The 13,345-nt window shown below is 41.8% G+C and overlaps 1 protein-coding gene across 2 annotated transcripts in view; it reads left to right on the top strand.

The window, feature by feature from the left end:
* Positions 1-13,345, top strand: part of FAT3 (FAT atypical cadherin 3) — a 667,316-nt gene that overhangs the window by 623,197 nt on the left and 30,774 nt on the right. For both annotated transcript variants that reach the window (XM_030828899.1, XM_030828900.1), the window contains 2 exons: positions 4,696-4,830; positions 6,652-6,809. In XM_030828899.1, the coding sequence (XP_030684759.1) occupies positions 4,696-4,830; positions 6,652-6,809 (293 nt within the window). The remainder of the gene's footprint in view (positions 1-4,695; positions 4,831-6,651; positions 6,810-13,345) is intronic.

Here is a 13,345-nt window from a genome sequence, read left to right as displayed (position 1 = left end):
TTTTTTAAAACATCCAGAGGTACAAAAACTGTCCTTGCCAAAAACTATCCCCTTAATCCTAAAGAACCTATTAAAAACAGAAAGAAAGAAAAGGAACCTAGAAAAGCCATTGCTGCTGGAATGAATGTAAATACTCATGATTATATATCCAATATTTATATTGATATTATTCATCTTAGAATGTACTTATAATATTTATATTTGAGTATTTTTTTACACATCCTCAAACTACAGTTTTCACAGTGGGGACTGGATCTAACATAATCCATTAATTAATGACTGTGATTTAATTACATGTCATGCTATGGATTATGACAGAAGGAAATAAGAAAAAGAGCTATGAGGCTGAGCTCCAGTTGCTGGTCTAAGTACCTCTGTGCTTTAATCTAAAACGGGAGATATGGGTAAGAAAGTGAGGAACCCTGTTGTCACAGGATCCTTGGGGTATTGCTTCTCCAGCCAAAAACCTCTATGGCTGCTGACACCTTTTGCCTGAGTATTTCTCACACCCACTGGGCTTCTTCTGCCCACTCAGCCCAGTAGGCTGCACTTGGCTCACACTACTGGCCCAGATCCCACACCTGCCAAGGGTGAGCCAGGCGTGGAGTAATGAGGGGTGTGTAGGCCACTGCACACAGCCAGGCATGCTGGCACATGAGCAAGCACGGGGTTTGGCCACTGTGCACAGCAAGGCACGCCCACTGCTATGGCAAGGCAGGCAGCTCCAGGTGCCGGCCCAGGTACCAGCTCTGTGTGAGGCTGCAGCTGGACCAGATGTACCACACATGGCTTCTGCTGCAGGCACTTGCATCTGGACATGCAGAATGCAGTGGTGCCCAGAAGCTTGGAGATACCAGGAACCACAGAGCCTCAAAGAGAGTGTCAAAGCCCTGACTTGGGGATCCCCTAGGTCTGGGCTTTTCTCTCCTTCTTGTCACCCGCAATGTGGAGAGCAGGGGAGGTGTTTTTCAGCCCTGTTTGTGTTACAGCTCTTTCAGTCCCACCATTCATCAGGTCCTGAGTTTTTGTCCTGTGTCCAGGAAGAATGAATTACACAGACAAGTGAAAGGTGAGCAAGGTGGAGAGGAGCTTCACTGAGTGACAGAACAGCTCTCAGGAGACCCGCGGTGGGTAGCCCCTTACTGCAGGCAGGTTGTCCCAAGGAGTATCCAGCTGTCAGCAGAGAGAAGACCCACAGTGGGTAGCTCCTCTCTGCAGCTCCTAGTCTGGATATCTGTTTGAGTCTGGCAGGATCCAGGGTTTTTATGGGCTCAGAAGAGAGGACGTGCATGCTGATTGGTCCATGGCTGGCCATGGGCAGACCCAGAAAAAGCACCATAAGTTCTCACTCCAGTCCATGGACTACCTGGAACTGACAGCCCAGTCCCCAGGCTTCAGACAGTCCCTGGCTTGAAGGTGGGGCATCACTGGGGACCTGCCCTTTTCTGCCCAGGAGCCCATTTGCCTCCTGCCACCATCAACATATCATCCACGGTATCCAGGCTGTTCATTCTGAAGGGCGCCTGCAGGCTTGTGCTGAGCCACCCTCAGCACCCCCGCAGCCTCCCTCCCATGCTCATCTATGCCCAAAGTTCAGATGGGCCCAAGGCGACAGGGGGGCTGATGTGTTAGCACCACCCTGAATGCACGCATATCCAGCCAGGTTGTGACAGAACCCAGGTTTGGCCACAACTTTGCTTCAAAATTGGAGTGGGTGCTGGGAGCAGGGAGAGGCCAGGGGGCAGGAGCAGGCACTTCTGAGCTTGCCGGGGAAGGGGGTGGGGCTTCCTGGGTATCCAAGAGTGCAGGGATGCCCAGGTCCAGAGCTGTGGCTGGGCAGCTGTGGCTGTGCCCAGGAATCCAGGGCTCACACCTGCCAACTCAGTAGGGGGGTGGGGCTCCCACCTGTTCCCGGCTCCCACCAGCCCCGTGGAGCATGCAACCCCAGCCACGCCTCCCCCGCTGCAGCTGGCATCTTCACAGTGGCCATTCCAGACAGGCTGTCACTACCATCACTGTGCTAATTACCAGGGCAGTACTGATGGTAGAAGAAAAGGCCAAAACATGTGAATAACGTAGAAGTACCCAAATGCTAGATTTGTTCTGAAATACAGAGTTTAATTTTTATTGTATTAACTTATAGCTGTTTTTTAAAAATGTTACCATTATTCCTATAGGGATAAATATCTTTGCTATCATGCACCTGAAATTATCTGGCCCTTTTTTCCGCCTTTGGAACAGTGGCTTTTAAGCTGGATTTTTGATGATTCGAAGTTTATTTGCAATGCAGCCATTACATTAGAGCAGAACAGGCTATGAATGTAATATCTATAGCTGTATCTCAGAAACACAGAAGCTTATAAAGAGGTTTAGACTTAGACTGGCTGAAATAGAAGGGAAAAGGCATGTCCACAGAATAGAAAGTAACAGATTTCTTGAATACATAAGCTACTGTTTCCATACGTACTTGAAAAGTAATGCCCAAGTAACTCAGAAGTTACATCTATTTGGTGGGATGCGTGTTGTGATTCATGTATGCACATTTCCACCTTCATGTGGCTGAGGTTAGCATTGGGCTCAATTTGCATTTTAAGCATAGACTACTAGTCAATATTTAGGAGCCAGCTAGACCTGTGCAGGCTATCAGAGACTGAGATGAAGTCACATGTGAAAACAGCAGAGTCAGCTGGTAGGGTTGTGAACTTATTATGAATAAACATTAAGGCAGGCCTGAGGTTAAGCTACTAGCTATGGTTAGCTCATTCCTTTGTTACTCAAAGGATCTCACTCTTCATGCCTGAGTTAAAATATTCCCTTCCTTTGGGAATACTTCTGACATTCTCCCAGGAGACAGAATTGTTCCTCCTCTGGTCCCTCCATTGTGCTCACCTACCTGCCAAAGCAGTTATCTTATTATATTATTGTCATGTGTTTTCATGTTGTTTCTTGAGGCAAGAGAAAGGAGGCATCATTTCCTTTCATCTTTACATTCCCAGGCTTAATACCTCTTTGGCCCCAAACAATTATGTGTTGAATAAATGCACCAAAAGTTATTTAAAAACTAGTTTCCAAAGTTTCTTGAAATAGGTCATGAGATGGTCACACAGCTGTTTTAAGTTCCATGAATATTGATTAATACATGGCAGGACTACAGATTTGGTTGGGGAGGAAAATAAGAAGATGTATTTCAGGGCACTTAAGTCTTACAGAACCATTTGTACAGTTCTTTCCAAATTTTCAGTTAAAAACGCCTTCATCTTCTAAGACTTTGTAAGCTGGATCAGTGCCAAGAGTGTCTTTTATGACTGAGCTGTAAACCAGTGGAAAATGGGATTTATGAATTCTGAGTTTGCTGGTGCTACTTATATTGCTCCTGTCAAGGATTACAGTTTTTTTAATGTTTATAAGTAGTTAGCATTAAATTCCTGCTTTCTTCTGTGCAAAGAAATGACTGTACCTTGGGACAATATGCCTTTTTTTTTTTTGAGACAGGGTCTTGTTGCCCAGGCTAGTGTGCAGTGGCATAATCATAGCTCATTGTAACCTCAAATTTCTGACCTTAAGTGATCCTCCAACCTTGGCCTCCCGAAGTGCTGGGATTACAGGCATGAACCACTGCACTTGGCCAGGACAATATGCTTAATGATGAGGAAAGACTTAGGATGAAAAGGAGCATGATCATGGGCCAGATCTGGCTGAGGAATGAGCTGCTGGTATGCTACACATTCTCAGTTCACGGGGAAAAGGCACTCCTTTAGGCTATGCCTAACACATTTAGGAAACCACTGTTTCAGTTGTGGGTTATTTTTAATTTGTGTCTCCTTTTTTATAATTCGTTTGCCACTGAAACTCTTACCAGATTAAAAGTGGCCTAATTACATGTGAAATATTCAGGACCTTTGGAAAATGTGCTTCCTTCAGTGGGTTCATATTTGCACAGTTCTAAAATAACTCACTTGGGTCCTGAATTCTGCCTTAATCAGTTAATCTGCTTTCCAGGATTTCCCTTCTGTGGGATTAACCTTTCATCTTACTGTGCTGTGAACATCGAACAGGTAGAAAGGAAGCCTTCCCTTGCCAAGGATAATTCTGCTGTTTTTTTGATAGCTGGTAGGGCACATTTACAGCTAATCAATAACATAGCATGTAGTAGAAGGGATTAGGAAGCAATGTGAGTTGTGCTTCTACAATTTAAAATTAGTCATACTTTTCTTTAGAAATGTCTTTTTTTTTCCCCCTCTGAAATCAACCTCCAAGTTCTTGAGGGCAGGAGGGAGGTGCAGAAGAAATCTAAACTCAAGTGATACATTCAAATAGCCTCCAATCTGCAGAAACCCCACTCCAATAAATACTACAAGCGCTTGCATTGTGAACTTTCTTCAGCTGAAGTTGGTCCAGGTGTAACTTAACATATTTTAGCCTTAAACAGGGAGCTCTGTTTACTCTTTGTACCTAATCTGCATCAGTCTGGCAGTGAAATTTGGCAGATGTAGGGACATTGGATGGACACCCACACCAGATGAAGCCCATTCAGGTGCCCCTACTTCTGAGTGGCATCTTTGTGACTCAGCTCAGAGCCCACATATCCCAGCTCTTGAGCCATTTGTGTGTTCCCTTTGAACGTTTTCTATCTTCCCTGGAGTGCAGGGTGAATCCCTTTGTGTACTGATCATGCATATTCCACCTTTGTCACAGGAGGACTGTGTCCGGGGTCCAGCGATCCTTGTATGGAGAAGCCGTGTCCAGCGGACATGCAGTGTGTCGGTTATGAAGCCAGCAGGAGACCGTTCCTCTGCCAGTGTCCACCAGGGAAGCTCGGAGAGTGCTCAGGTGCAGAGTGGAGTGGAATGATGCAGATCTAATTTCATATTCCTGAAACACTTGCCCTTGAGTAAATTACACCATCCAAGTCCTCCCAGAAAACGTTTCTTTATGCACGTAACATTTTCCTTTAGAATGGACCACAGCTAACATCCACACTCACATTTACTTAGGATTTATCACAGCTGCACCTTGTGCTAAGGGAACATGTAAAGACTATGGGCTTCTTACATAATGGAGAGACTACAACATGTGTTTTTTATCACGTCTCATGGCTGTTAAGGGTGTGAAATTATGGAAAATAAAAGGCTGTTGGTTGGGCAGAGGAATCTGAGGATCTGTGGCATGGCCTTTGATGCTCAGGGTGCTGCACAAATCCACAGCCGCAAAACCAAGATCCACAGAAGGCATAGCTAAGCCAATCCTGTTGACCTTGCTTAGAGTCAGCCCCATCTGGTGAACCAAGTAAGCAGACTCCCTGCTGGAAATGTTTAACTAACTTCATGTTCCAGCAGGAGAGGTGCTCACCTCTGCATCTTAAGGAAAGAAAAAAAAATCAGTATTTAAGTTATTTTAATCTAAATGATCCTGTTTCTGATCTTCATTCAATTTCTATACTTCATTTGATTTGCATATTCTCTGCCACTTCTTTACTCAGAAAAGAATATTTTTCATTTTGGGTACCCATAGAATCCTCTTTAGGTATATTTAAAATATAGGCACATTGATAACAATTTTGGAATCCAATAAATAGTTGGAATAAAAAAAATAACCATGCCTAGTATGTGCACGGAACTTTGCAAGCATTAAGTTCTAGAAATTCAGCCTTTGCAAAGAGAAGCACTGTTCCTAAAAGTAGAAACCAAAGCTCCTTCTTAGCTGATTTCAAGAATGGAGCTGCAATTAAGTAAAGGGACCACCTGGATGCTTACCTAAGTCATGTAAGGCTTAGAATTAGAGGAAAATTATGCTGTCCCCTGTTTCTACATATGCACTGTGCACATAGCAGGTGGATCGGTAGGGGGATCATAAAGACAAATCTTCTAAGTTCTGGAGTCACTTCCTGCTGACTTTTCTCCTTTCTATCTAGAAAACTTCTGGTTGTCTATAATTATTGTCCATTTGATATATTTCCACACATTCCACGTTTCACCCCAGCAAGGCAGCTTTTCAGCCATTATTTTTCTTGTTAAAACATAAAGTTGAAGGCAATTTAAAAAAAAGAGTAAACTCAGAATTGAACAATCGAGTTGGACAAAATTCAAGGGGAGCCTCGAAATTAATGGCCAGAAAGTGAAAGTGTGACCACATGAATTTCCTTTATATCAGTTACCTTTTTGCAACATTACTACAAATGACATACATTAGCTATTAGGCATTAGGATACTTGGGGAACATGGATATCATTTGGAAATGGTTTTGTTTTCTTTGTTTCATGGAGCTGAAAGTTCTTGAATGCCTAAGTGATTGGGGGTTGGGGGAGGAATGAAGGGGTATCTTTTAATAATGCTCATTTTAGAAAGTGGGAGTTGGAAATTTAGTAACATTAAGAAAATCCAAGTTGTGGAATTTACCAAGTGGCTCTTGGCATGAGGCAAGTAAGATGATTTGGTGGCTGACTGGTTAATATTTTTTTCATTCCGAAATTAGAGTGTGATGTGAAATGGAAAACTGGTTTTTAATCAAAAGTGATTTCTCCTCAATGCCTTCATTGACTTCTCATGCGTGGTCTTTAATCATCTTGGTTGGTGGTTGTTGGGTGATTTCATGTGTCTCTGTTCCTTTCTGGATGTTAAAAATATATATGTCTTCTCATAACGGTCTTTTCAGGGCACACTTCTCTCAGCTTTGCTGGAAACAGTTACATCAAATATCGGCTTTCTGAAAATAGCAAAGAAGAGGATTTTAAACTAGCTCTGCGTCTTCGAACACTGCAAAGCAATGGGATTATAATGTACACCAGAGCAAATCCCTGCATAATTCTGAAGGTAATTAAAATGGGTTATCTTTTTCTGCAGTCAGTTCTCATGTTAGTGTTTTGGCTCTTGGATTGGGGAACGGCTGAAATCATTTTGTCTTTTAAGTTCAGAAGACCAGAAGCAGACTTCTGGGCAAAGGGGAGCAGCAGCAGAACTGGGAAGGGAGCCAACATCCCATTTCCTTTTGAACATTCAGCTTCAAAATTGGCTCTTGGTACATGGGGCATCTCTCTTGAGAGCGGGTTCAAGGGCTGGCTTCCTTTGAGCTGTAATCGCTCAACAGTTCATTAGAATGTGTCTCCTAATCAATTCCACAACAGGGGTGGTCCTTTAAAAGGATTGGCTGTATCCTTTTCTACCACATAGGTCTATCCCCACTGACTTTTGAAGGCAATTTCTGTTCTTGCTCAGGGAGGAAATTGGAGACAGGGGGTATGGGATATTTCATATGTCCTATCATGACCCAAGTAGCCCAATTTTTCTGTCATTTCCTAGCCTCAGAAATGCTCCTAAAGCAGCCGGATTTATTTTAGAGCAAGTCTGACATCTATATTCAGCTCAAGGATTCTGGTGCCTTCGTGAAAACAACAATAATAATGGTAATGGGCCAGGTGTGGTGGCTCACACCTGTAATCCCAACATTTTGGGAAACTGAGGCAGGTGCATCACATGAGGTCAGGAGTTCGAGACCAGCCTGGCCAACATGGTGAAACCCTGTCTCTACTAAAAATACAAAAATTAGCTAGGCATGGTGGTCGGCGCCTATAATCCCAGCTACTTGGGAGGCTGAGGCCACTGCACAGTAATCTGGGTGACAGAGTGAGACTCTGTCTCAAAACAAACAAACAAAAACAAGCAAACAAGATAATAATAACAGCTTTTTGTGTATCATTTATTTTTATTATACAGCTAATATGATAAGTTTGTTTTATGTTATCCCCATTTGATCAAGAGGAGGACAGTGGTTCAGAGAGGTTAAGTTATTTACCCAAAGTTGCACATCTAATAAGTGATGAGGCCTGGATCCCACACTCTAGTCTCTCTCACTCCATGCCATGAATCTGCATACTATCCCTCACTCTCTATGTTGCTACTACAACTCATTTATTAAAAATCACATTCTGGGCATCTGTAGACCAGATTCAGCCTTCTAGTATGGAGGAAAGAAGGCAGGAGAAGGAGGGAAACGTGTTTCATCTCATGCTATTCTCACCAGGTTGCTATGTCAGCCTGTCATAAATGCTCTTCAGAAACATTCAGAGTCCGTCCAGTGGAAAATGCCCTTTCACATGGAAATGGCAAGAAATCTTTTTCTTCCCAAGGTTTCAGCTTGAAGGGTACATGGTAGACCTTTCCAGTTTCTGCCCTTTGATTGTTTGATATGTCAGATCCAAGCTGATTAGGTGGCCCAGGCTTTAGTTCTAAAGGCACGTGAGGAAGGAGAGAAATAGAGAACATTAAATGCCAGTGGGCTTCACATAGGGCTTTACTTATCCACATCTGGTATTGCCAGGTATTACTTGATGGCCATAGTTGAGTAAGCAGGGAGTCGAAGTTTAAAAGTTGGTTACTTTTGTAAGCAGTCTCCCACTATCCTTATTCATTCAACTCAGAATTCTAATTTAAGATCTGGAAAGGAAAGCAATATTTTTAAAAGAAAATAAGAAAAGTACTTTGGATGCACAGTTTTAGAGAATGATGCATTCAAATCAGATATTCATGGTGAAAGAAGAAAAACTCAAAAACCTAAGCCCTGCCTTTATTTTCTTCTAGCCCCGGAAGCAGTCTGCCTTGGGTCAGTAGATCATTTTCTAAATAGCCCTAAGAGTTGAGGTTTTGTATAATTGCTGGGAAAGTGTTCTGAGCATTCAGAGCTACCAGCTCTTAGGGCTCTGCGTGGGCCCCACTGACCTTTCTCTCTCCTCCTTCGTGCTCTAACAGGGCTGGTGGTTGAAAATAGTTTCTGTTAGTAAATCTCTTATAGAGCACTAAATTTGAGAGAGAACAAAAATATTGAACCTGAATGGCTTGATCCTAAAATGGAGCTTGTGATTTGACACTTCATTGGCAAAAGTCTAAAATGTGCAGATCCCTGAGGATAGGAAAGAAGAAGAATTAAGCCTTTTAGGCTGCTCCAGCTCCTAAGGTATATTGCATTTCATGAAACAAGCATGTTTCTGAAAGTTGTGTAAATTGAATCTCGGTAAATGGAATTCTAATAAACTAGAGATGGATGCTATTTGAAGGAACCCTTCCATTAATCCCTTTGTGATGTGAATAATCACTCCCAATCTGTCTGTTCTATAAGTTTGCTTTTCATATGTTGGGTTTGCCCAAAGCAGGACACAGCTGTACTAAACTATTGCAGTTATTCTCCTACAGTCACCAGGAATATCCACTAAGGGGATTTGAATCTGTTTGCTTAACATTTTCAGCCTCATGCAAGATTTAATTTCCTTGGCTTTAGGTACAGTATGTGCCTTGCACTTTGGTTCAACAACTAAGCTGAAATGCTTTGTTTAAATTGCACCTCTTGGTTGTTTATATTTTTCCGGTCAGAGCACATTCTCTAAGTACTTAAAGTACTCAGTGGGGTGAAGGGCGCCCCTTACAGACAATTAAAGAATTGCACAGAGACCTCAAGAAGTGAAAATGCTCACGGACAAAGAATATCAGTGTCTCTCAGCAATAATAAAAGGCACTCATTCTTCTGTTTACCATTGATACCCTATCTTCTTCCAAAAGAAATTCAAGGCTTACCATAAGCATACAAATGCAATAAAATTAAAGTACCATTAAGATGAAAATACAAGGTTAAGAGCCAACCAGTGAAGTTGGGTAGAGTAGAATATCATTATGAGAAAATCTAGACCGAGGTGAACTACTTCAGTAGAGCCCAAACCATAACTGAGGTTCCTGGCAGCCAAAGCAACAATGAAAATGGTCAGATAGGTTCTGTGACTCTCCTCACACCTATAAAAGAAACATGGCATTCTTTTTCAAAAGGTGATCTGGAAAAGATTTTTTAAAAAGAAGAAGAAAGAAACATGTCAAATCACCAGAAGAGATGTAAGGAGAAATCAGCAGAACACTTTATCTCTGTGTCAGTCTTTCATCTCCAGTATCATGGCAAAAACACAAGGAGAATATGGTTGTTAATCTGTAACTGTCACATGTTTTATTTTGGGTGGAAGTTATAAATGATTCATTGCTACATTCTGATGATTCTCAGACATGGCTAGCTTCAGACCCCTAAACTGAAAGGAAGATAGGGAAAGCTCATTTGGTTTGTAAAACAGCCCACTTGGCATGGCCAGATCTTTCCAATATAGATCAAAAGAGTAACAAGGAAGCTCCCTACAAGATTTGAGAGTTTCAGTGATCTATTTAAGAATGTCCCAAAAAATAAATTAACCTTAATAATTACATTTTGTAATAATAATAAAATACCTAAGAGTTTACAAAGTACTTTCACATACAGGTAATTTCAACTCTCATTCCCCTTGCATGTAGGTATGAGTGTCTACTTTTTTTGCCTGTGAGGAAACTGAGGCTCAGAGAAAATTGCATGACTTGCTCAAAGTGACAGCCAGTCAATATCACTTTGGGTCTGGGCCTATGAAAGAGGAGAGCAAGTTGCGAGTTAGATATCTCTTGATAAACTGCAAGAGTTTATCAAAAGAAGAAATTCAGAGGACTAGGATGATTATGCATTCATTTACTCATTTAAAATACTTAATGTATACCAAATGGCTATTAATGGCAGACTTAAAAATAGGTTTTTGTATTTTTGTTTGTGGATTTTTTTTGTTTTCTGAGATGAGATCTCACCATGTTCCCTGGGCTGGTCTCAAACTGATCACTTGATCCTCCTGCCTCAGCCTCCCAAGTAGCTAGGACTACAGGCACATGCTACTGTGCCCAACTCAGGAAAAACATAAAAAGTTTTTAAAACATCCCCTTTTCAAAGAATATTGAATAATCCTCTTACAAGTTCCATGATTATTATGCATTTGCTATAAGGATCTGAAGCAGTAAGACTTCATGCCATAATTTACACTTTTTACTCGAAATCCTACTTTCCTGCAAAAGTAGGACTTCTTAGAACTCTCATTTCTTGTCTTCCAAGCCCCAAGCTACTAAAAATCCAGGGGAAAGCACATCACTGATTTCAAATGATCCTGAGAATCTAAATATTTTATAACATTCGGGCAACACTCTCTCAATTATGTATTTCATTGAACAAATTACCTAGCTACACCCCTAACCCTAGCAAATCATTTCAGTATCATTGCTATAGACTTTTCTTACAGTTTCATGCACACCTCAATTTCTATTAAAATAGCTTCTCCTCTGATTTCAGAAAGCTTCATTCTCTTAAAGAATATCCCTAAAACTAGGTGAACACTACTCTGAAGACAGAGAAGAATTAAATATGATCAGAATATATTTCCCAGTATAAGAGAACATAGACATGAAAAGACAAAGTGTTCTTTTCTCTCTCTGGAAAATACACCTGTGCAATAGCAAAAGATTATTAACTTTTCACAAGGTAACTTTTGGCATCAGTGTTCTAGTTTGTCATGTAAACAAAGCTGGTAATTTCAACCTCCTAGGATTTTGACAATCCAAATGATTTTTGTTTGTAAAAGGCTGAGAATCATGTAGGCGTCTGGCTTCCTTCATTCAGCAATGTTGCTGCTGTTATTTTTGCAACAAAAATAAAAATAAAAAGCAAGCTTAACCGTGCTGTGTTAGTATGAGATAATTTTATGTTCCTCAGTTATAGAACTCTGATATATTTGAGTAAATCGGAGTCCTGTCACTTCTCCCTGGTGAATATGTAACTTGGTGATTATTCAAAGAGGTAGGAGGTTGGGGTGAGAGAGGAGAATGAACCAAGTAATATGTTAATTGAACATCTTTTTACAAAAACTTAGATAAATTGCACTCTCACCACCAATTTTTCGTAATAGACTGAGGACACCAGTTTGTAGCCACAGAGTTAAAAACAGCAGGTGGACTGTGCCAGAAGAAGATACTCCCCAAAGTCACATTTGATGATTTATTACTTACATTAAAATACAGATATGGAAATTATCTAGGAGTTGCCATAAAGCAAGTATTCTGGTATGATTTACAATATCTATTTATTCAATTTTGTGGAACCGAATAAAATGACAAAGATGATAGCATAAGATTACACGTGAGGCTGGGTGCGGTGGCCCACACCTGTAATCCCAGCACTTTGAGAGGCCTAGGAGGGCAGATCACACGGTCAGGAGATCAAGACCATCCTGGCCAAACTGGTGAAACCTTGTCTCTACTGAAAATACAAAAAATTAGCTGGGCCTGGTGGCGCTTGCCTGTAATCCCAGCTACTCAGGAGGCTGAGGCAGGAGAATTCCTTGAACCAGGGAGTTGGATGTTGCAGTGAGCCGAGATCGTGGCACTGCATTCCAGCCTGGTGACACAGTGAGACTCCATCTAAAAAAGAAGAAGAAGAAAGAAAGATTACATCTGAAAGCTGTCAGAAAAGAACATAAGCATTTGTCTTCAGTCTTTTTACATTTGCACATTTACATGACAGAGCACAGTATGTATGTTCTTACTGTGTATGATGTGGCTAACCATTCTGCAGTGGACACAGTAGCCTTGTAAAATAAGCCATAGCAGTTATCTCTGCTCTCCAGACCCAAACCCAGAGGGGCCAGGCCATTCTCTCCGAGGTACCTGAGTGGTACATGACAAAGCCTGAATTTGATTCAGCATTCCAAAATTCCCACACCTCTGTCTGCTTCTTAAAGCCCCCTGCCTTCTAGATACACATGTTTATGTGGCATGACCTACGAAATTTTATACAGGATGAAGAACGTGGAGCTATAAACGCAGAAATGAGAGTCCCTAAGAATTCAGTTGTCTATACTGAAGCATAGAGAAATATGCCACCTGTGAGAATGAGAGGAGCTCTGATAATCCCGAATAGGTCTATTTTGAGTTAAACACGTTTCACAAGGACTGCTTCAGTGTGTTTCTGTGAATTCATTTTCTCTGTACCTCCTTGGCTGTTTGTCACCTGCAAGCTCTGTGTTGTCCTGCCATTTCCTTTCCTTTCCTTTTTGTTTTCTTTCCTGACAAGTGTCTGTTCTCTGCACAGAACTATGAATGCCAACAGACTAATGTTCGTTGCATGACTCAGACGCTGGCCTCCACAAGGTCCTCTTGCTGGGTCATAGACATAGGCCAGAAAAGAAGCTTTTATTTCACAATTTTTGGCTGTGAATCCCTTCATGACCAAATGTACACTTGGCTAGACAGGGGTGCAGCCCTCATTCCCTGGATCCCAAAGCCACCTTGCATTTCTGAGAAATGTAGAACAAGGTGGACGACACAGGGGATTCAAAGACCTGTTTCCTTTGCAGCAGTTGAGCCTGGGGCTCCATGGAGGGCCAATCCCAGCAAGGATCCTCCATAGCACATGCTTTCTTCCTGTGTGTGATGTCTCCTGGGATTAGCCTCCCGAGCGCAGTGATGCCCTTGCTACA

The sequence above is a fragment of the Nomascus leucogenys genome, chromosome 15, assembly GCF_006542625.1.
Source record: "Nomascus leucogenys isolate Asia chromosome 15, Asia_NLE_v1, whole genome shotgun sequence".
NCBI classification, from domain to species: Eukaryota; Metazoa; Chordata; class Mammalia; order Primates; family Hylobatidae; genus Nomascus; species Nomascus leucogenys.
The sequence above is the reverse complement of the archived record's forward strand: the minus strand, read 5'-3'. Positions and strand labels throughout refer to the sequence as shown.